Below are 22,635 nucleotides of genomic sequence, written 5' to 3' on the forward strand. Positions count from 1 at the left end.
ACCCAAGTCAAATGTGGGAAATTGATTTAATTTTGCATAGCACAATGACTGAAGTTAAAAAAAAGCCTCTATACGCAGTCAGTGTGACATGGATTAAAAAGTCGTAAGCAGCCGATGTGTTCTACGGAAGAGGATTAGGGCCAGTGGAAAAAAAAAAAAAAGGTTAACTGATTTTTATATTTTTTTTCAGTTTTGTATGGGAAAAAAGTCAGAATTCTGAGATTGAAGTCTCAGAATTCTGACTTTTTTTCTGATTTTTTTCTTTAATCTCAGAATTCTGACTTTAATCTCAGAATTCTGACTTTAATCTCAGAATTCTGACTTTAATCTCAGAATTCTGACTTTTTTCTCAGAATTCTGACTTTAATCTCAGAATTCTGACTTTTTTATTGTAAGAATTCAGTCAGATTTCTGAGATTAAAGTCAGAATTCTGAGAAAAAAGTCAGAATTCTGACTTTTTTCCCATGTTAAACTGAAATAAAATTTAAAAATCAGTTAACTTTTTTTATTTATTTTTTTTCAGTGGCCCTAATCCTCTTCCGTAGTGTTCAGGCCTTAAGCAGTTTGACCTGTCTTTGGTTTAATTAATCATTTATATTTAAATAAAGTCCCTTTCCACTGCTTTGCAGTTATTTTCTAGTTTGTGCTGATCTATGTTATTAAATTCCAGTAAAACCCAGAGTAAGATGAGACTGTAAGGTGACTAAATATGATGCAGCTGAAGGATATGGCTGCTTCTGCAGGGCGTTTGGTCGGCTGTCATTTTTGAGAAGAGCTCACCTGTGCAGACATGTCGGCGCATGTTTCGGCTCATCCTTCCCTGACAAACACACGGCTGTCAAAGTCTCACACAGACCTGTAGTCAAGTTACCTCTCCGGTTTGTAACAGGGCACCTTTGTGTTCAAAGTTTGGCTGCAGATTTGAATGGCTGATTGTGTTGTGTACGTCCAGTTGAATCTGTATAAGACTTGTAGCTGCAGAAGCATGAAGCTCCTCTGTTGAAAGTATTATTTTTCTTTTCTTTTAAAGGTTACGTCTGTGTCCTCTCATATTACATGCTTAAATTGCAAAGCCCCTTTTAAGTGGGATGTTCTGACAACAATCCGCTGTTTGAACAGCACACAGACTCACTCGCAGCGTTGTTTCCATTTGCATGTTTGATGACGGTAAGTGCCCCAGATAGCCGCTGCAAATGCACCACAGACGTGGCAGCATTCTGCAGCTCATCGGCCGCTTGCTTGTGCACTTAGCTCGCTGGGAGAAAGACCCATTAGAGGCAATCAGGGCTATCGTTTCCTAGCGTGCAGATGGAAGGCAGCCTGAGAATACTGCAGGTGGAAGTGGTGTGGTGGTGTACATGTTGTCTGGACTCAGTTTGAAACCAGCTGCAAGGAAAGTTGCTTGCTGTGTCATCTCCTCCACCCCCCCCCCGCCTCCCTCCATGCTCTCACAGGTGAGCATTGTTGTCTTGAATTGCTAATTTTTTGCTGTTATTTTGTTCAAATTGTGGCACTAAGAAAGGATAATTTATGACGCTTTGTCACTGGATGACAGATTTTGGTCGTCTGTTTTCACTTTGAAGCTCTGCGTTCACGTACTCACCTCTTCCCCTGATAATTACCTCAGCAGCAGCCCATATGGAGGCGTGTGTTGTAAGAAACAGACCGCCCTTGTTACGTGTGCCGTGCCCTTCTAATAACTTGGACTCTTTCCACCGTGTAGGTTTTCTGTGGGGAGGGTGCTGAAGTGTTAGTTCTGTTTGCTTAGTGGGCATTCCACGGAGCGCTGGACCCGATCCAGGTGAAATCCGACCGCTTCCCGCCGCCCTCGGTGCTGCTGTGTCCCTGTGAGGGCAGCATTGCTCCGTGTGTTCCTTCAGCTTCTTGTTTAATGAAGGTGTGACGTCCGAAGCGTCAGACTTTTTTTTCCCTGTGGATTTATCACTCAGTGTAGCGCCGTGCTCAGAGGGACGGGATGGACGACGTCCGCAGCCAGGTTTCCATTAACCATCAAATTGTAAATAGGTGAAAACACATTTGCTTCATAGAAATGCTAAAATTTGGATAAAACTCACTTTTTTACGATCAGTCGGCCCAAGACAGAAGCGAACTAAGCGTCTGCTTGTCTGTTCTTTTCTTTTTGAATCTATAATGATTTCTTTATCCTTGTTGTAACAAACACACAGGTAACGTTTTATTTCCATATTTTAATGTTAACATTGTTTAATATCTGCTTTTCAACATTTTGATTTATTATTTTACCTTAAAAAGCCATTATTTTGTTTTATCAAGAGTTATTTCTGCACATTGATTTTGCTGTTGCAACACTTTAACCTTAAATAAACAGCATTAATGTTAATGTTTCCTTTAATAACATTAGATGATGCAAATTATTTGGTTCTTACTAACATAAAAAACATATTTAGAAGTGTTAATAATTGATCCTGTTTGAAGATTTCAAATTTTAAGTAAAAAGTAAAAAATAAAATGTAAAAGAGAAATAATGAAGAAATCTTGTCAAGTAAAATGATTTTGCTATATGAACAGATTATTTCAATTGGTTTGTTTATCAGTTATTTTATTTATTTTTTTTTTTTGTATTTTACGCTCTTCAAGAATAGGAGACTGTTGACAGAGCTGCAATGAGTTTATGGTGGATTTCAGCTATACAGGTGCTGGTCATAAAATTAGAATATCATGAAAAAGTAGATTGATTTCAGTAATTCCATTTAAAAAGTGAAACTTGTATATTATATTCATACATTACATACAAACTCATATATTTCAGATGTTTATTTTGTTTAATTTTGATGATTACAAATGACAACAAATGAAAATCTCAAATTCATCATATCAGAAAATTAGAATATTACTGAAGACCAATAAAAACAAAGGATTTATAGAAATGTTGGCCAACTGAAAAGTATGAACATGAAAAGTATGAGCATGTACAGCACTCAGTATTTAGTTGGGCCTCCTTTGGCCTGTATTACTGCAGCAATGCGGCGTGGCATGGAGTCGATCAGTCTGTGGCACTGCTCAGGTGTTATGATAGCCCAGGTTGCTCTAATAGTGGCTTTTAGCTCTTCTGAATTGTTAGGTCTGGTGTATTGCATCTTCTTCTTCACAATACCCCATAGATTTTCTATGGGGTTAAGGTCAGGAGAGTTTGCTGGCCAATTAAGAACAGGGATACCATGGTCCTTCAACCAGGTACTGGTAGCTTTGGCACTGTGTGCAGGTGCCAAGTCCTGTTAGAAAATGAAATCTGCATCTCCAAAAAGTTGGTCAGCTGCAGGAAGCATGAAGTGCTCTAAAACTTCCTGGTATGTGGCTGCGTTGACCCTGGACCTCAGAAAACACAATGGACCAACACCAGCAGATGACATGGCACCCCAAACCATCACTGACTGTGGAAACTTTACACTGGACTTCAAGCAACGTGGATGAAGTGCCTCTCTTCTTTTCCTCCAGACTCTGGGACCTTGATTTCCAAAGGAAATGCAAAATTTACTTTCATCAGAGAACATGACTTTGGACCACTCACCAGCAGTCCAGTCCTGTTTCTCTTTAGCCCAGGCAAGACGCTTCTGACGCTGTCTGTGGTTCAAGAGTGGCTTGACACAAGGAATGCGACAGCAGAAACCCATGTCTTTCATACGTCTGTGTGTGGTGGTTCTTGAAGCACTCACTCCAGCTGCAGTCCACTCTTTGTGAATCTCCCCCACATTTTTGAATGGGTTTTGTTTCACAATCCTCTCCAGGGTGCGCTTATCTCTCTTGCTTGTACACTTTTTTCGACCACATCTTTTCCTTCCCTTCGCCTCTCTATTAATGTGCTTGGACACTGAGCTCTGTGAACAGCCAGCCTCTTTAGCGATGACCTTTTGTGTCTTGCCCTCCTTGTGCAAGGTGTCGATGGTCGTCTTTTGGACAACTGTCAAGTCAGCAGTCTTCCCCATGATTGTGTAGCCTATAGAACTAGACTGAAAGACCATTTAAAGGCTTTTGCAGGTGGTTTGAGTTAATTAGCTGATTAGAGTGTGGCACCAGGGGCCATCAATTTTGAATCTTTTCACAATATTCTAATTTTCTGATATGATGAATTTGAAATTTTCATTTGTTGTAATTTGTAATCATCAAAATTAAACAAAATAAACATCTGAAATATATGAGTTTGTATGTAATGTATGAATATAATATACAAGTTTCACTTTTTAAATGGAATTACTGAAATCAATCTACTTTTTCATGATATTCTAATTTTATGACCAGCACCTGTAATTGGCATAAATAGAAGGGCCCAAAAATACATTTTACTTGGGGGCCCCATGGAGGCTTGGACCGGTCCTGCTTCGAATGAAAGCTTTTAGTGCTAAGCTATAGGACCGCACTGATTGGTCGGCTTTTTGAAGATTGTGATCAGACTGAAACTGATCTTATCTTCTGCTCGGCAGACGGCCGCTCACACTGAGCCTGGTTCTGCTGGAGGTTTCTTCCTGTTAAAAGGGAGTTTTTCCTCTCCACTGTTGCTACAAGCATGCTTAGTGTGAGGGATTGCCTTCGAGTCAATGAGTCGATGCAATCCGCTGGTTTTTCTTAGATAGAAAACTTTGAATCAATCTGACTGGATGATCTGGTTGAACTGTAAAGTGCCTTAAGGTGACGTGTTGTGAACTGAATTGAATTTTCCAATTTCCCTGCTCTAAACTTTGGTTTCAAATAAAAGGCCAGCACCTAATGGGGAGTTTAAACTTTTTTGATTATTTCGCCGGTATTAGTCAGTGCTTTTCAGTAAGATAATACTGGGGGGAAAAAACAGAATCAGCAGTAAGGATTTTTAAAGATCAGCCAGAGTTCTGCAATCAGTGTACAGCCACTAGGATGAGGACGTTTTTTTCAGCTGTATTCAAATCTGTGTTAATTATTTAAAAAAAAGATTAAATCAGGAAGTATTGGGAGGATAAAGAAGCAGCATGTTTTTAACGAGTTTTCTTATAAACAACCTTTATTCCCCGGTGATCAATATTGCATTTGTTCCAAACAAAGTTAAAAAAAGATGTTTCGCTTCCCAACCAGGAAGCTTTTTTTTTAATTCAAAATTTTGAATTTGAATTTCAAAATTTGGATTCAAAATCTGAAATGTTTAATCCAGGAAGCGAAACTTTTTCAAACTTGTTTTAACCATTTTTTTTTTTTTTTTGGAATGATTATTACCTGGATGACTGAGAATCTTCACCAGCATATTGCATTTGTTCTTTAATGCTGATTACTGACAAAGTTTGGCGCATGTTTAGAAGGGAAACACAGCTTGTGTTTTAAGCCTGGACTTTGACTAGGCCACTTTTTACCTCCGAAAGTTTTAATCTGAACCGTTTTAAAGGTTCAGCCTATTTAGGCTCTTTGTCCTCCTGGAAGGTGAACGGCTCCTTCAGCTTCCTGATCTTCTATAAACTTAAAGATGGAGGTGTTCTCTCTTCACTAATAGTAGACGTTTAAAAGTCATTTTCCGTAGTGCTTTATGTCAACATATCAGAGTAAATTTGGATTATTTCATTCTTTTTTTAGATTTGCAGGATTGTTTTTTTTTTATCCAGAAATATTAATTTAATTACAATCGCCTTAAATCTTAAAACAAATGATTTATTTCTCAGTCAGCTAATAAGAAACATGACTGTTTGTTCTTCCAGGTCCTTATGGTGGAGGTGGTGTTAGATGCCCCTTGCCATGCCTCCTGCCATGACAGACCTCCTGGACATATGGGCGGCCCACTCGCCCCTGGCCGGACACGCTCCGGACCAGATCACCGTGGACTTTCTGCTGCCCACCGGCATCTACATCCAGATGGATGTTCCCCGCGAGGCCACCATCCAACACATCAAACTGGTGAGTGGAGCTGGGAGGTTCTGACGCCGTGTTTCTGTTAAAGCTAAAACTATCAACTTGGTTAAGCTCTGCTGTCGCGTCCAAAGCCCGTCTGCGTCACAGAAGTCCCACAACGCTGAGACCAGACGGTTAGCCGTCAGTCAGACATGATCCAACACCTGTTTGCTTCCCTGTGATCATCTCTGTGGTTCGATTGCTGTTTCTCCTGTCAGCATTTTAACCCTGAGCCTGAGCTTTAAGGAGCCTTAAGGCCACTTATGTCTCATAGGAATGTTTTCCCACCTCAGACAGGACTAAGTGACATTAATACATCTGATCTAAAGGATCAGCGTGAGATTCTGCTTTACTTCGCTTTAAAATCAGAAGTTGTGCTCTTTACACCAACATGTGTGACATAATTCGTGCCTCTCTGAGTGATCGACCTGCAGCTACATTCATAAAGAGAGTTTAGTGATGGTGTTCTGTCAGATCAGCATACCCAGTGTCAATACCCGTTTATCCCTTTAGTTTTGGACAAAAAAACACTTAGTTTTTGGTGTTTTTTTTTTTTTAAGCGTATGATGATCTGACCTTAAATTGTTTATTTTGTACATGACTAAAGGGATATACGCCTGCTGAGGTAGTTTAAAGTCTATTTTTCTACAAAACTAAAGGGATAAACTAGGGATGCACCGATCCACTTTTTTCACCTCCGACACGATACCGATATTTGAAGTTTAATGTCAACCGATACCGATCTGATACCGATACCAAAAACAGCACTGAATTATTACCCAAAAAATTGTTTTATTGTGTGAAAAAAACAAATAAAACTGGGATCATTCTTCTGTGGATATGATTTGATTTCCCTTTTCTTTAATAAAATAGGAAACAACCCAAATATAAATGCTATGAATCATTTATTTAACAACTTTGCACAAAATCTTATGCTACTTATGCAGCTGAAGCAGCGCGTCGGGAGCGTTTAAGCATCTGACGCGCGTGAAGCGCCGCAAATGTGCCGCAAACACGCTGCAAACGCGCTGCTGCTCGAGATGGAAAAACTTAACTTTTGCTGCTCGACGCGCCGCGTCAACCAATCAGAGAAGCTGATCTGGGAGCTGGCAGGGAGACAGACACATCACTGATGACACAGAGCGCTGTGATCACTCCTCGGAAACAGTTTATTGACGCATAAATTAACTAAAAATGCTGAAATCTGCCGGCAGAATATGTTTGCTTTTATTATCCTGCTGCCTGCAGTTTGGATTATTTAGATGAAAAACACCTACAAGCTGCCGCGGTGAACCGCGAGGAGGCGACCCGGCCAGAGGCTGCTGTTGAATGGGATTCCTACTGACAGCGCACCGCTGGTATGTGGGGGTCTGAGCGGCTCCGACAGAAATAATATTGGGAGGCAGGATGGTAATCTGGATGAACTGACTGCACTGATTAAGTTTTCAGGTGTATTTTCTCACTTAAAAACATATTAAAACTACTTTATTCCCACTGATCACAGCAAATATAGCTGCAAGGCAGAGAAAGGATAGAGTAGCTCCGCCCAACGCGCGTCAGACCCACTTTTGCACCGTGCAGCCAGAGCAGCAAAGCTACTTCAGCCGCGCGTCAGAACTAACTGGTACAAGCAGCAAAAATGAAGCAGCAGACGCGATTTTGCTGCTCCTGCTGCTTCCGGTGTGAACGTAGCATTAAACCAGAAGTTCTCTGTCTTAGGCAACATTCATATCATCTCTGTGCTTTTTTGGCCCGTATACTGTTACATGGAAAAATTTCACTTCTTTCCTTTGCTTCCATTAAAGTGAGCTGCTTGCCGCTGCTTCCTTTCTGTTTGCCGAGTCCAATAATCTCACCATGTTCCTTGTTATGAAACTTCTGGAGGTGTTTCATTAAGTTGGTGGCGTCCAGAGGTGGAAAGTAACGGATTACTTTTACTCACGTTACTGTAATTGAGTACTTTTTATGAGTAATTTGTAATTTTCTGAGTAGTTTTTGAAATATGTATTTTTTACTTTTACTCGAGTAAATTTTAACCTAAGTAGTTTTACTTCGCTACATTTAAAACCCCCTCACGTTACTCAGTAAAAAAAAATAAAAAATACTCATGGTGAAAAAAAGAAATGTGGCCGGAAATTTAAACCCCTGTGTCACCGATCGCCATTAAAAAATAGAAGAAGACTTTTGACTTTTAACAGCACTTTATTTACACAATTCAAACATATAAGCAATTGATGTAAAAACAATTGTCAGTTAAAATCACTATTAAAGTAAAACAAGTGTCAGTTAAAATCATTAAATGAGGAGCTTGTTAATAACAGTGGCATCCTGTTGCGTTTTAGTTTGATTTCTGGTATCTTTTGGGCATTTAATTTTGTGTGCATTTTGAAAACTTTAAATGTCCTATCATGGTGGTGTCTGTTGGACAGTAGGATTGAAAATAGTTTGGACTTTATGGTTTAGGTTGTGACTGTCCTGCTGTGAGGAAGTACTGTATGTTCTTTAGCCCAGCTGATCTTTTCCAGTGTGGATGTCACTGAAATACGCCTCGAAATCGATTAAAACACCTTGTGCTCAATTCGATTCATGACTCATCATTTTTTGCATTAAATAACTCTAAGTAACTAAGTAACTTTTACTCAAATTACATTTTAAATGAAGTAATTTTGTACTTTTACTTGAGTAAATTTTGAGATGGGTAATTTTACTTTTACTCTGAGTAAAATTTAGGCAAAGTAAAGATACTTTTACTCAATTACAATTTTTTTGTACTTGTTATAGTTTAAAGATTTAACGCCGCCCCTCGGAGCATTTCTCCCTGCACATCAGTGGGCTAGTAGGCTGAGAGAGGGAGAAAAACCTCCACACCACAGACCCTTTCACTCGCTCCATCATAAAAATATGTCCTTGTTGTGTTGTTGTGCTGCCGCATGATGGCAGAGCATATCATAGAGTTAGAATGAATCAAATTGATTGTCACCGATACCGATCTAATTTTCTTTCTTTATATCTGGACCGATACCGATAAAAATATTGGATCGGTGCATCCCTAGGATAAACGCAAATCTGACGTCTTGCGCATGCATATAGACTATGGTTACCCACGTTAGAGATCATCTTACTCTGACATGAATATGAGCTCAGGCATCACAAAGGTTTTCTCTTTTAATATGCTGAGGAGATCATTGATAAAACCATCAAAGTAATTCTGCCTGCGGAGCTCAAACAGCTAATAGGAGCAGGATTCTGCTCGGCTTATACAGTGGGCCGAAGCCGTTTTACCCACGTTGGCTCCTGATTGAGGAACAGAAGAAGGTTCATGTGCTTCTCTGTATCTCCAGATGAAAGATGAGATCAGAAACAGTTTCTGCTGAAGCTCCCTGTCAGTCAGAGCTGATGTTAAACTGATTCCCGTTTTATGCAACGTTGGACCATTGGATTTATGTCCATATGGAGGGAACTTTGTTCCATTATTCTTGGTAGCAGATAACAGGTTTTGAAAATGGAAAAAAAAAAAAAGGTGATCTACAAAAAAAACTTTGAAAATTTTTTATCAATATAAGGTTTTGAAAGTAAATTTGGTCAGTTTCAAACAAATTTTTGAAGTTTAAAGTTAAGTTTAAAGTTTTTTTGTTTTTTCTTAATTTGTTGAACATTTTTTCTTTAATGTTTTTCAGATGGACTTTTACAATTTTCATTCATGCTTTTCACTTCTGGGGATAGGCTTTCCTCTAGTGACGACTCCATTCTAATTTTATGTAAAAAAAAAAATAAAATTTGAAGAAAAATTATTTATAAAAATCTGAAAAACAGAAAATTTTCATAAAAAATTTAAACACAGAATCTGCTTAAAACGTTTAATTATAAAAAGGTAAAAATTGAAAATATAAAAAGTGAAAAAAGAAAAATAATTAGGAAAAAAAATAAATGTCTATAAAACCAAGTTAATGCTGCCGTAGACATTTCTGAAATCAGTGACGGTTCACTAATAAAAAGTACAACCTGAATACGAACTGGACCAAATGAAAAACATTAAATTGCCTTTTGGTCAGGCCAAATAGGCGGACACCTTTAAGGAGGAAGAAAACTCAAAAAATAAGTTAAACTCCTGCTTCAATTCCTGCCTTTTAAAAATAATCTAAGTAGCTTTATTTTCTAATATTAAACAGATAGTGAATGAGTTTAAAAGCCTCAAATGGACTATATCCTCCTTCCATTTAACTAAAACCAATTATACTTTATGTAACAGAACCTGTTCCTCTTTAACTTGGGCTGTTTTTCAGTTTAAAAGAACACGAGCACGGACTCGTGTCCTCGCCAAGTATGTTTTTGAGAAGAACACAGGAAAATGTGAAATCCGGGAGAACTGGAGCACACAGCATAAATATGGGTCAATATGGAAGCATACTGATGACATCACCACAGGCTCTGCTCATCTGGAGCTGCATTTAGCCTCCTGTTATTAATAGTCTCTAGATAACAATAAATTCTGACTTCATTCATTAAGTGGGGGAAAATAATGAACACAGTTGTATAAACACAAATAAAACAAAAAAAGCAGTTTTCACACATGGCTATGGAGATAGAGGGCTGCTGCAGACGGGCTAACGTTAGCCCTGGCTGCCGTTAGCCTCGGAGGTCCGCTGGTTGTCGCAGTCCTCTCAACATCTGAACTATTTTTTGAATTACTTACTAAATCAGTAAATGGGTCATATAGTGATGCTTAGAGTATAATCTCGCCTCAAATGATCTTAAAACATACTTTTATTGAACAACGGCAACAGAAACGAGAACTTTTAACTTAATACTCTGAGCTCTGTGAGCGCTAACTCTGTGAGCGCTAACCTGGAAGCTGCTGCTGCAGTGCATGCTGGGATAGCTGTCAATCTCAAGAACAGACAAGTCTGCTCTGATGCATGCTGGGTAAAAAAGGAGGGGCGTGAACAACATCCGGGGACTTTGTCCGTTCTCTGCGTTCTTGTTCCAGTGAATCGGAACAGTACTAGTGCTGAGGCTGATGACGTTTCACGAGCGTATGAGAACGCACGAGTACACATATTGAGAAATGGCTGAGTGCAGTAAAGGGTTTGCTGTGTTGAAAAGCTCATGGAGAACCTTTGTAAAAGTCTTTCTCCTCCTCCTTCTCCTCCTCCTCCTCAGCTCTTATGGAAGCAGGCTCAGAACTTCCCTCTGTTCCCGTCTCTTGGCGAAATGGAGAGCCACATGTTCGAATGCGTCAACCAGGCAGCTGTGCACGAAGAGCTGGAGGATGAAACCCGCCGGCTGTGCGACGTCCGGCCCTTTCTGCCCGTCCTGAAGCTGGTGACGCGCAACTGCGGACGAGCCGAGCGCCTGCTGGACTCCAAGATAGGAGTTCTCATTGGGAAAGGTAAGGCAGCGCTCCTGAGTCTCTGCACGACGTTTTCTAAGAAAACCCCACAGATAAATCCCACAGGTTAACTATTAGAGGACAAGATGGTTTACAGGATAAAAGTCCTGCAAAAGGTCGAAGGCTTGAATCAAATGTGACATAAGAGAGAAAAGATAAGAGTCCAGCAATAAGTTAGACTCTTTTTAGCCTTTCTAATCATTGCTCACATCCTGAAGATATAGCTGTAGAACCGGGATGATCCTAACTAACCTCTATGCGAGGAAATATGATGAGAAAGAGGAGCTGTGGGTCTAAAAGATGGAGACCTGAGAGGATATTGATGGTTCTGCCTTCCTGGCTCCGCTGTGGTCTGACTTGATCTTTTAAAGCCTTTTGTTGAAGTAAAGTGGAACACCACAGGCATGCATGGATGGCCGTTTATCCTGCACTGCACACCAGCACACACTCACTGTGCCACCCCCCCACCCCCATCATTGCAGTCACACAACCGGCCTACACTTTAAAAGCTAATAATGACCAGAGATCTTGTCTGAATGCTGAGGGTCATAAAATGCTGAGAGGCTGTAAATCACAGCGTGTTTTTATCAAGGGGCCTTTTGTGCTGCAACCTTTTTCTCCAGAAAAGCTGGGAAAGAAACGGAGGGAATGAAACGATCAGCTGGTCCGACGGTTTCCCAGTCGTCTTCAAAATATTATTCTTTGTCTTCTGCTAGGACTCCATGAGCTGGAGAACATCAACGACCAGGAAGTGAAGGACTTCCGCAGTAAGATGTTCCGTTTGAGCGAGGAGAAGATGCAGCGGGTGCAGATGATGACGTGCACCGAGTGGCTGCAGGCCTGCTTCTCCCCGCAGCTGGAGCCGGCACCTTTGACCACTCTCACAGACGGCCTCAATGACCGGCCAGCCGACCTTAAAGTCATCATCCACTTTGACCAGTCTCAGGTGAGAATCTGCAGCCTCATGCGACACAGAGGAGACATTGCCTCCCTAAAAGTCTCCTTAAAATTTTCCTTTTCTTTGTTGTTCTACAAACACAAAAATTAATCCATTTAACTCAATTATTGTGTTAAATATGGAGGATAAAAAGTGCCAAAATTAAATAAATAAATACAGCATTAAATAAATAATTAAATGTGTCAATAATTAATTCAATGTGGAATTAAATAAATAAATGTGTCATTCATTAATTAAAACCACGTCACTAATATAAAGTGCCACAATTAAATAAATAAATACAGCGATAAACAATTAATTAAATGTGTAATTCATTAAATAAATAAGGAATTAAATATATAAATGTGTCATTAATTTAATAAAATATGTCTTCATTTTATAAAAAAAAATATATATAATTATTTCAGTGTGCATTTAATTATTTCATGGTCCTGTGTCGCAGTGCATCGAAACCATTAAAAGAATCTGTCAAACTCACCCATCAAAGTTAGGGGGCGGTTCTCTAACACCTGATTGGTCACCCTGCACATTAAGGCAAAGCAAATCGATTACAGAGGCTCGATTCGCGTTAACCCCGCCCCCTAACTTTGATGGGTGAGTTTGACAGATTCTTTTAATGGTTTCGATGCACTGCGACACAGGACCATGAAATAATTAAATGCACACTGAAATAATTATATATATTTTCTTAATAAAATGAAGACGCATTTTATTAAATTAATGACACATTTATATATTTAATTCCTTATTTATTTAATGAATTACACATTTAATTATTTGTTTATCGCTGTATTTATTTAATTGTGGCACCTTATATTAGTGACGTGGTTTTAATTAATGAATGACACATTTATTTATTTAATTGCACATTTAATTTATTATTGACACATTTAATTATTTATTTAATGCTGTATTTATTTATTTAATTTTGGCACTTTTTATCCCCCATAGTTAAAAAGGCAAAAAGCTGTAAATATTAGTGAAGTGCTGCTTTTATATGGAGTGATTTTTGTTTCATTATTGTTGCAAGTACAATTGAGAAATAAAACTGGAAAAAAAAAGTCTTTTTAAGTGTAAATTTACAGTTTTCTTGGAATTTATTATTTTTAATCATATAATTGTTTTCCGCATTTAACCGTTTGTTTTGGGCTTGAGCTGAATAGAATGGGATCTGTATAACACTGTTTGAAAACAATGAAATTAGTAAACTTTTTCTGAATATAAATTAAAAAAGAAAATCTGAGAAAACAGCAAAGTTTTTCCTAAAACCTTTTTGTTTTTGTTTTTTTCTTAAGACATTTTTTTTTTTTTAAGTTGTATTTCTGGATTGCGTTTTATTCACATTTCCATTTACAAAAATGTTTTCTTTGCTCGCAACAGTAATTGAACACAATTCACTCCATAGTTTTTAAAGCAAAACTCTGTAACTTTTCAGTGCAGGTAATTTAGTTTTGAATCTATTAAGAGATTTAGTTTAACATCCAGCACTTGGCCGTACAGAAAATTTCTATAAAAAAAAAATCCTGACTTTTGGGACAATATAGTCTGATATAGAGTACTTTTATATACTTAAGCCAGAAGAATTTGACATTTAAATATAATTTCCCTACGACTTTAAGAATGAATATAATTACTATACATTGTATGTATAAATAAATAAGATTTGCCTTATTTACATTTTATATAAGCAAAACAATGAAAGGATCCATGACTTTAAACAATAACATTGTCTTCTAATGTACATTGAAAGGACAAAAACAAAATGTTTCATGTCTCTTTAAAAAAAAAAAAAGGATATTAAAGGTAAACAGATTAGTAAGTTTTTGAAAAAGATCAAATTTAATAAAATAGAATATGAAAACAAACATGATAAAAAGTGATTAATTAAAATGTTTGTAACAATAATGGAACAAAAATCACTTAAACTCTACTCTGTTGCAAGGGTTGCATACAATAAATATCTGGAGTACTTTGATTGATGAATTCATTCTCTTGCTGAAACCGGTTCTCCCCTAAATTGTGCATTTAGGACACTAAGATGCTCTGCACCCCTGATGTACGACCAGTTCAACCAAAGCGGTGTAATAATAGATCCTTAAGCCGAACCCCTGGCGGGCCCCATATTGATTTGTTCCTCTTCAGTCTGCAGAAAGGACCTGGAATAGCAATGTGACTTTCTGCTGATCTGATACATAAGACAAAACCACCTTGTGTGAACAGAAAGGGTACCATGTGACCCCTGCAGCGCACGCTTGTGTTACTGTAGCTCCAGCCTTGTTTTCTGCTCACAGTTGGCAGCTTCACACACGTCACGTGACCGAGCCCAACGATCAAGACATGTGACGGCACTAAGTGGGTCAAAACCATCAGTGAAATTATGCCAGTCTCTGTGACTCTCTCTTATATTAGCCTTTCAGCTCCTGGGAACAGATCGCTGATTAAAACCAACCCCTCTGCACCTCCCAACGCTCGTCTGTGTCCTCGCAGTCTTCTCATCGCTCATACAGAAGCGATGCTATCTTCAAATAAAAACAGATGGTCCTGTTCCTGCACAGTCTGTGTAACAACTTTGATTAACATCACAGAAAGAGAGGCCATCTGTGCCAGTGCATTCAGGTGGACGTAGGCAGGAAGTCTTATTTTGGAGGTCGGACACAATAAGCTGCTGTACGGAGAGGAAATTTGTTTTACTGTCTGTGATCCAACTGTAACAAACTATTGTTTCACCATCAGGATTGCTTCACAGTTTCCTTGTTGTTTTTCAGAGCAGTTTTTAATTCTCAGCTGTTTTCAGCGGGAAGCTAAAACCCATCATCTGACCATATTCTGTTAATTATTGATGGATGACATTTCTATTTAACCTCCAGGAAATTATAATTCCTTCTTTGGTATCAGGTCAGTGCTGGGCTATAAATAGAGATGAGCTTCAGCGCGTCCTGTATTAGTGGATGATTTAATAGATCTCATTTTAGAAAAGCATTCAAGTTTTTTACTCAAATTTATTAGGTTTATATCGAAAACGGAATAAAGATTATTTTAAAAGTGTCTTAATGTAGAAACATGGATTATCTCAAACAGGCATTTTTTTGTTCTAAGTTCAAACCAGAAAAGTCCAATAACTGCGTTTATACTCCTCTTTCTTGAATAACATCAATCCTGGAAGGAAGGATGCTAACATTAGCCTGCCTTGCTAGAAAGGAAGTATGCTAACATTAGCCTGCCTTGCTAGGAAGGAAGGACGTTAACATTAGCCTGCCTTGCTAGGAAGGAAGGATGTTAACATTAGCCTGCCTTGCTAGGAAGGAAAGATGCTAACATTAGCCTGCCTTGCTAGGAAGGAAGGACGCTAACATTAGCCTGCCTTGCTAGGAAGGAAGGACGCTAACATTAGCCTGCCTTGCTAGGAAGGAAGGACGCTAAAATTAGCCTGCCTTGCTATGAAGAAAGAACGTTAACATTAGCCTGCCTTGCTAAGAAGGAAGGATGCTAACATTAGCCTGCCTTGCTAGAAAGGAAGTATGCTAACATTAGCCTGCCTTGCTAGAAAGGAAGTATGCTAACATTAGCCTGCCTTGCTAGAAAGGAAGTATGCTAACATTAGCCTGCCTTGCTATGAAGAAAGAACGTTAACATTAGCCTGCCTTGCTAAGAAGGAAGGATGCTAACATTAGCCTGCCTTGCTAGAAAGGAAGTATGCTAACATTAGCCTGCCTTGCTAGAAAGGAAGTATGCTAACATTAGCCTGCCTTGCTAGAAAGGAAGTATGCTAACATTAGCCTGCCTTGCTAGGAAGGAAGGACGTTAACATTAGCCTGCCTTGCTAGGAAGGAAGGATGTTAACATTAGCCTGCCTTGCTAGGAAGGAAGGATGCTAACATTAGCCTGCCTTGCTAGGAAGGAAGGACGCTAACATTAGCCTGCCTTGCTAGGAAGGAAGGACGCTAACATTAGCCTGCCTTGCTAGGAAGGAAGGACGCTAACATTAGCCTGCCTTGCTAGGAAGGCAGGATGCCAACATCAGCCTGCCTTGCTAGGAAGGCAGGATGCCAACATCAGCCTGCCTTGCTAGGAAGGCAGGATGCCAACTTCAGCCTGCCTTGTTAGGAAGGAAGGATGCCAACATCAGCCTGCCTTGCTAGGAAGGAAGGATGCCAACATCAGCCTGCCTTGCTAGGAAGGAAGGATGCCAACATCAGCCTGCCTTGCTAGGAAGGAAGGATGCCAACATCAGCCTGCCTTGCTAAGAAGGAAGGACGCTAATATTAGCCTGCCTTGCTAGGAAGGAAGTACGCTAGCATTAGCCTGCCTTGTTATAAATTAAATGTATAGAGAAAAAAAAGGCTTTGGGCTCAGAGGAAACCAGGAAGTAGTTTTATGAGTTTGGGCGGACCAGGAAGTAGTTGGGTGTTTTTATTCAGACATGTCCAAAAATGTGGCAGTATGCAAATCGGCAGTATATTAGTTAAGGAGCCATCATTCCCTTCTCTATGGACAACTGCAGTTTCAAGTTGTGCGTCCGGGACGTGCTTTTATGTGAGAACCGGTGCGTCGTCATTTCAACATTGTGACACATCAGGTTGCACCAACCCAGCTGATATTTTGGCATCTGTTCGACTGCTTTTGCAGCATTTTTGTGACTAAGTCTGCAAACCTTTCTGAGCTTCACAGCTGGGGGAGTGTTGGCCTTCTGGTTAGAGCAGTGCGCTTGTGCTCTGAGAAGGTTGCAAGTACCCGATTTAATCCCCCACAGCCTGCACTCTGGGTCCCTGAGCAAGACCCTTAACCCCACACTGCTCCCCAATGGGTCAAATGCAAGAGTGGATTTAACATTAGGCAATAGTAGGCAGTTGCCTAGGCCCCCAATTTTTCTGGGGGCCCCATAAAACTCTGTTTACATGTTTGGTTAATACAACTATTCCTTACTTCTGCATGTTAATTATGTTTTTGATAAAAACCTTCACTAAAATGCCATCAGAACGCTGATAATATTAAGTGTGTCTCAGCCCCCCCTTCAGTGTCCACCATATTGGATCAGTCCATTTGCTGCACATGTTCAGAAAGGTCCAAACAGACAGCAGCAAACCATTTGAAAAAAACAATGCGAAGAGCAGTGTTGCCAACTTAGCGCTTTAGTCGCTATATTTAGCCACTTTTCAGACCCCTCTAGCACTTTGATTTCTAAATCTAGAGACTTGTTTCTGCTACTGGAGACTTTGGCGACAACATCTAAAAGCAGCGAACTCTGCTCTCCAGAGCGAGTAGATTGGTAACCCCGCCTCCTGCTCTCCTCTATCTTGTCTGCTGTCATGATTCATGCAGCTATTATTTCATCCAAATGAAAAATGGAGAACAGATAAGCAGATCATGGCTTGTCTACAGTGAAAAGAAGGACTGGGTTATTTACTTTGGCCTTTTTGGAAACACAGGAAGGAGCAATCAGCTAAGTGAGCTTAGTGCTTGGAAAAAATCTTTCATTCCTTTAGAGACAGCATGAAAAGTCAGCTGAGTACAAAACATAGAGAGGAAAACTAGAAGAGAGGGACAAAGTGTAGAACACATAATGGATGTTTATTCTATTCAAAATTCTCTATCTGTATAATGTGTCTGTTTTACGTGTTGTCTTCTGTATTCAGAGGGCCCCCTGCCTGTCTTTGCCCAGGGCCCAAATTTTCCTAAATCCACCCCTGATCAAATGCAGAGGTGAATTTCTCCAGTGTGAGATTAATAAAGTTGAATTATTATTACAGATTGTTCTCTACTGGAACTCTAGCTTGGATACTTTACTGTATTGATTGATTTATTTCTAAGAACTTCCTGTGGTTCTTAAACATATCATAGATGGGCAACTCTCCTATAGTTTCTAGAACCTCACCAACCTCAAAAATGCACTAAAAGCTCAGTTTGTATTTCCTGTAGATGTGATAACCGGTATAGCAGCTTTCTTTGGCAGAGCTAAGCGTCTCTTGAATCCATACAGATGGAGAAAACTTCCGCTGGCTTCTCAATAGAAAGACTTTAAGCTTTTAAGAGTGCAGTGAAGCGCAGTCTCTGTTTACTGCAGCTTTGTGTTGAAAGAGCTGCTGAAGATGTTTTCTCTGGAGCTAATCTGCCTTTTAAACTGTTAAAACAAAATTGATCAAATACTTCTTTGCTTCAACCTACAACAAATTTATTTTAATTATCTTAAGAAATAAAGCATGCTTTTTTGCTATTTTAGGCTGTTTTTTATGGGTAATTGTTGTTTTAAAGGGTTTTTTCTGGATTGTATGAACTTTGCTTTGCTCCTCAATTTCATCGCCTCCTCTTGGCGTCTGCTGCTTCACAGGATTCGACCAGTCTGAAGGTGTCGTTGTCGTCTTGCACGCCCTCTGAGCTGATGGAGATGGCAGTGAAGAAGTGGCTCATCACCCACGCGCCCGAGGAGGAGGCCTGGAGGGGCCAGTATGTGCTCCGAGTCAGCCATTGCCTGGAGTTCCTCTGTGGAGACCATCCTCTGATTCAATACAAGGTCAATGGAGATTCACCTTTATTTACGTAACTATAGCTGCAGGCCAACTAACCTCTCAGGTCTGAATAACAGAGCAGGGACTGATTAGATGTGACTTATGTGATATATAGACAGTTCTATTTCTGTATCATCCATAGTTGTATTATATGAGTATTTAATGCTTTATTGTCAGGACTCATGTCCAGTCTTAAAATGTTTTAGCTTTTGTTGATTATTATAACAAACCTGTCAGTCAGGGTGTTGCTTGGTGGTTTTGAAGTTGTGAAAGCGGGGATGGAAGATGAAATAATCTTTAAACTGCTCATCTTTTAAGAGAGTAAAAAAAAACAATAATAATTTTGTTTTTTGGTTTAAATTATGTATTTTTGAAGCTAGAAAATATCGGAAGAAAGTCAAAGCAGCAGGAAAAACAGTTTATCTGTGTTTAAAGCAATACTGTAAGTTTAAAACCAGGCTTCTTTTGAGATTTATTAAATGATTTTTCTCGTTGATATGATGCTCCATTCAGGCTGTCCTAGCTACAGTACAGTGTCTCTAGCGCCCCTGGTGGCTAAGAGTGACAGTGTTGCTTCAATTCTGTCAAATGAGATTACAGCAAAAAAAAATAGGTTGGTTAAATTCAGGATTTTTAGTTTTTTCAGTCCTATTGGAATCAAGCATATGTGGCTGTTGCTTCCCGATCCGTGTCGTAAGCACGATTCGTTCTGCCCGTGCGTCAACAGATATATATCCAGGTTTCCATAAATCATGTAATAATGGTAGTAAAATTGCTTATTTCTATCCTTAACTCACTAAAGAATGCTAGTATGCGTCTTCAAAAAAAGCTTTCTGACTTCTCTTTCTGATTTGTCTGCATTTTAATTCAATTCAATTCAGTTTATTTATATAGCGCCAAATTCACACAACACATGTCATCTCAAGGCACTTTACAGTTCAACCAGATCATACAGTCAAATTGATACAAAGTTTTCTATCTAAGGAAAACCAGTTGATTGCATTGACTCATTGATTCAAATACAATCCCCCACACTAAGCATGCTTGTAGCGACAGTGGAGAGGAAAAACTCCCTTTTAACAGGAAGAAACCTCCAGCAGAACCAGGCTCAGTGTGAGCGGCCATCTGCTGAGGCCGACTGGGGTTCAAGGAGACAGAAGCAGAGATACAAAAAGCAGCTGTAAAAGGCGGCCCCGTCCAGGAAACACACAGCCAGGCAGACGAGCTCCAAGGCAGCTCCCATGCCAGAGGACGAAGAGAGCACATCCACTCAGTCACGGTCAGAGAAACAGGACCACACTGGAAAACCGGCCGATCTCCAACATCTATAAATAAGGGTGTTGATAGAAGCAGCACAGCTGATGTTTCTTTCCAGGATGACGTCACAGCCAAACAGGAACAGACGAGGCAAAGCTACTCTGAGGAAAAGCAGAGAGAGCAGAAGGTTAGAGATTGAACTAACAGATTCTGCAGAATAGGAGAACAGAGAGAGAATGAAGCAGAATGATGAAATGGGGGTCCCTATGTCCTCCAGCAGTCTAAGCCTATAGCAGCATAACTATAGAGATAGCTCAGGATAACCTGAGCCACCCTAACTATAAGCTTTATCAAAAAGGAAAGTTTTAAGCCTAGCCTTAAAAGTAGACAGGGTGTCTGCCTCACGGACTAAAACTGGTAGTTGGTTCCACAGGAGAGGAGCCTGAGAACTAAAAGATCTGCCTCCCATTCTACTTTTAGAAATTCTAGGAACCACTAGTAAACCTGCAGATTGAGAGCGAAGTGCTCTGTTAGGAACATAAGGAACAATCAGATCTCTGATATCAGATGGAGCTTGGCCGTTTAAGGCTTTATATGTGAGAAGGAGGATTTTAAATTCTATTCTTGATTTAACAGGAAGCCAATGAAGAGAAGCCAGGATAGGAGAGATATGATCTCTCTTTTTAATTTTCATTAGAACTCTGGCTGCAGCATTTTGGATCAGCTGAAGGCTTTTAACTACAGTTTGTGGACTTCCTGATAGTAAAGAATTACAATAGTCCAGCCTTGAAGTAACAAATGCATGGACTAGTTTCTCAGCATCACCCCTGGACAGGATATTTCTAATTTTTGTAATGTTCCTCAGATGAAAGAAGGAAATTCTAGAAACCTCTTTGATGTGGGATTTAAATGACAGGTCCTGATCAAAAATAACACCAAGATTTTTTACTTTATTATCTGAAATCAGTTTAATCCCATCCAAATGAAGTGACTGGCTAATCAGTTTCTTTTTCAGAGACTCTGGTCCAAAGACTATAACTTCTGTTTTGTCTGCATTCAGAAGCAGAAAGTTAAGAGTCATCCAGGTTTTTATGTCTTCAAGACATGCCTGTAATCTATGTAATGGGTTAGCTTCATCTGGATTTATAGACAGATATAGCTGGGTATCATCAGCATAACAGTGGAAATTAATCCCATGCTGTCTAATAATTCTACCAATTGGGAGCATGTATAAAGTAAAGAGAATTGGTCCTAGCACTGATCCCTGTGGTACTCCACAGGTAACCTTTGAGCGTGTTGAAGATCTATCATTAACATGAACAAACTGAATTCGATCAGATAGATAAGATTTAAACCAGTCTAGTGCTGTTCCTTTAATTCCAGCAAAATATTCAAGTCTTTCTAAAAGAATATTATGGTCAACTGTATCAAATGCAGCACTAAGATCCAACAGGACGAGCACAGATACAAGTCCATTATCTGAGGCCATGAGAATATCATTAGTGACTTTCACCAGAGCTGTTTCAGTGCTATGATGAGCTCTAAAGCCAGACTGAAACTCTTTTAGTTGTTTCTTTCTTTAGATTACGCACCATATACCATAATGTTAACGCGAAAGGAAAACCTAAAACTCAAAAAGACTAGATTTATGTTTAAATCTAAATCCGAAAAAGTTAGCTCCCAGACGTAGCGCAGGAACCCATTTCCAGTGCAGATCGGGCACAGACTGATAAAATAGAAAGGATTTTAAGGCATTTATTTTCTCAGGAAATACATTAATAACCTTTAACACATATTTTACAGGGTTTCCGGGGGTCTTTAAAAATCATTACAAGTCATTACATTTTTTTATTTATTTTTTTATTAATGCCTTAATTGGCATTAAAAGTCATTAAATATGATTATCGCTTTTATTTTTTATTATAAAAAGAGAAATACATTTATAAGAACAATTTCACCAGATATATTAAATATAACAGGTTCTTTGTGTTAGCGCGGAATTGCTTCAAGGTTGATCGTAAAGCCGTGTGTTCCGAAAAGAAGCTTGAGGCAGAGAAACCTCTAGAGAAATGGGAAAATGCAAATTTCAAAAAACAAAAGTGGCTGGAAAAGAAGGAATTCAGGACGATAAAATAACAAAGGATTATGCCGTGTTTTATGAGCGTTATAAGTACTTGTTGATGGCATTAAAATAATTTCTAAGAGCATTAAAAAGCATTAAATTAGCATTACTCATTCCTGTATGAAGCTTGTTTTAGTAGTTTACCATTTTTGGTGAGGAAAAAATGTAGTTTAGGTATTTTTAACAAAATAAAATCGAGTGTGACTCGGATGTATATCTGGATGCGCAAATGAGCCGATATAGCATCCGCAGAACGGATCGTTTTTACGGGACAAATCCGGTAGTAACAGTGGCAGCAACTAGCTGAGAGGTGAAAGGTTAGCATTAGCAGACTTAGCAAACAGTATGGAGTAGATGATGGCACCACTTAGTGGCCAGGAGGAGTTAAACTTGTAGCTATGATCAAATCCTCTCCTGTAAAAACGCTTCTTCTTTTTTTATTTCAAGTCGTTTTATTGTTGTTTTTATTTAATATTTTATTGACTGATTATTTATTGGTTCAGTTTATTTATTCTCTTTAGTTGA

At 39.2% G+C, this 22,635-nt stretch overlaps 1 protein-coding gene across 3 annotated transcripts in view; it reads left to right on the plus strand.

Moving 5' to 3' along the window:
* The first annotated feature begins 1,434 nt into the window (after window positions 1–1,434).
* pik3cb (phosphatidylinositol-4,5-bisphosphate 3-kinase, catalytic subunit beta) overlaps window positions 1,435–22,635 on the plus strand; it is a 60,170-nt gene continuing 38,969 nt past the window's right edge. The window contains exons 1-5 of one of the 3 annotated variants that reach the window (XM_038290496.1): window positions 1,435–1,455; window positions 5,692–5,887; window positions 11,042–11,270; window positions 11,987–12,216; window positions 18,554–18,736. In XM_038290496.1, the coding sequence (XP_038146424.1) occupies window positions 5,717–5,887; window positions 11,042–11,270; window positions 11,987–12,216; window positions 18,554–18,736 (813 nt within the window). In that variant the 5' untranslated portion in view covers window positions 1,435–1,455; window positions 5,692–5,716. Of the gene's footprint in view, window positions 1,456–1,882; window positions 2,027–5,691; window positions 5,888–11,041; window positions 11,271–11,986; window positions 12,217–18,553; window positions 18,737–22,635 lie in introns of those variants that run through there. The other 2 variants (XM_038290497.1, XM_038290498.1) reach the window with 2 other exon arrangements.

The sequence above is a fragment of the Cyprinodon tularosa genome, unplaced genomic scaffold, assembly GCF_016077235.1.
Source record: "Cyprinodon tularosa strain WSP-4 unplaced genomic scaffold, ASM1607723v1 ctg282, whole genome shotgun sequence".
NCBI classification, from domain to species: domain Eukaryota; kingdom Metazoa; phylum Chordata; class Actinopteri; order Cyprinodontiformes; family Cyprinodontidae; genus Cyprinodon; species Cyprinodon tularosa.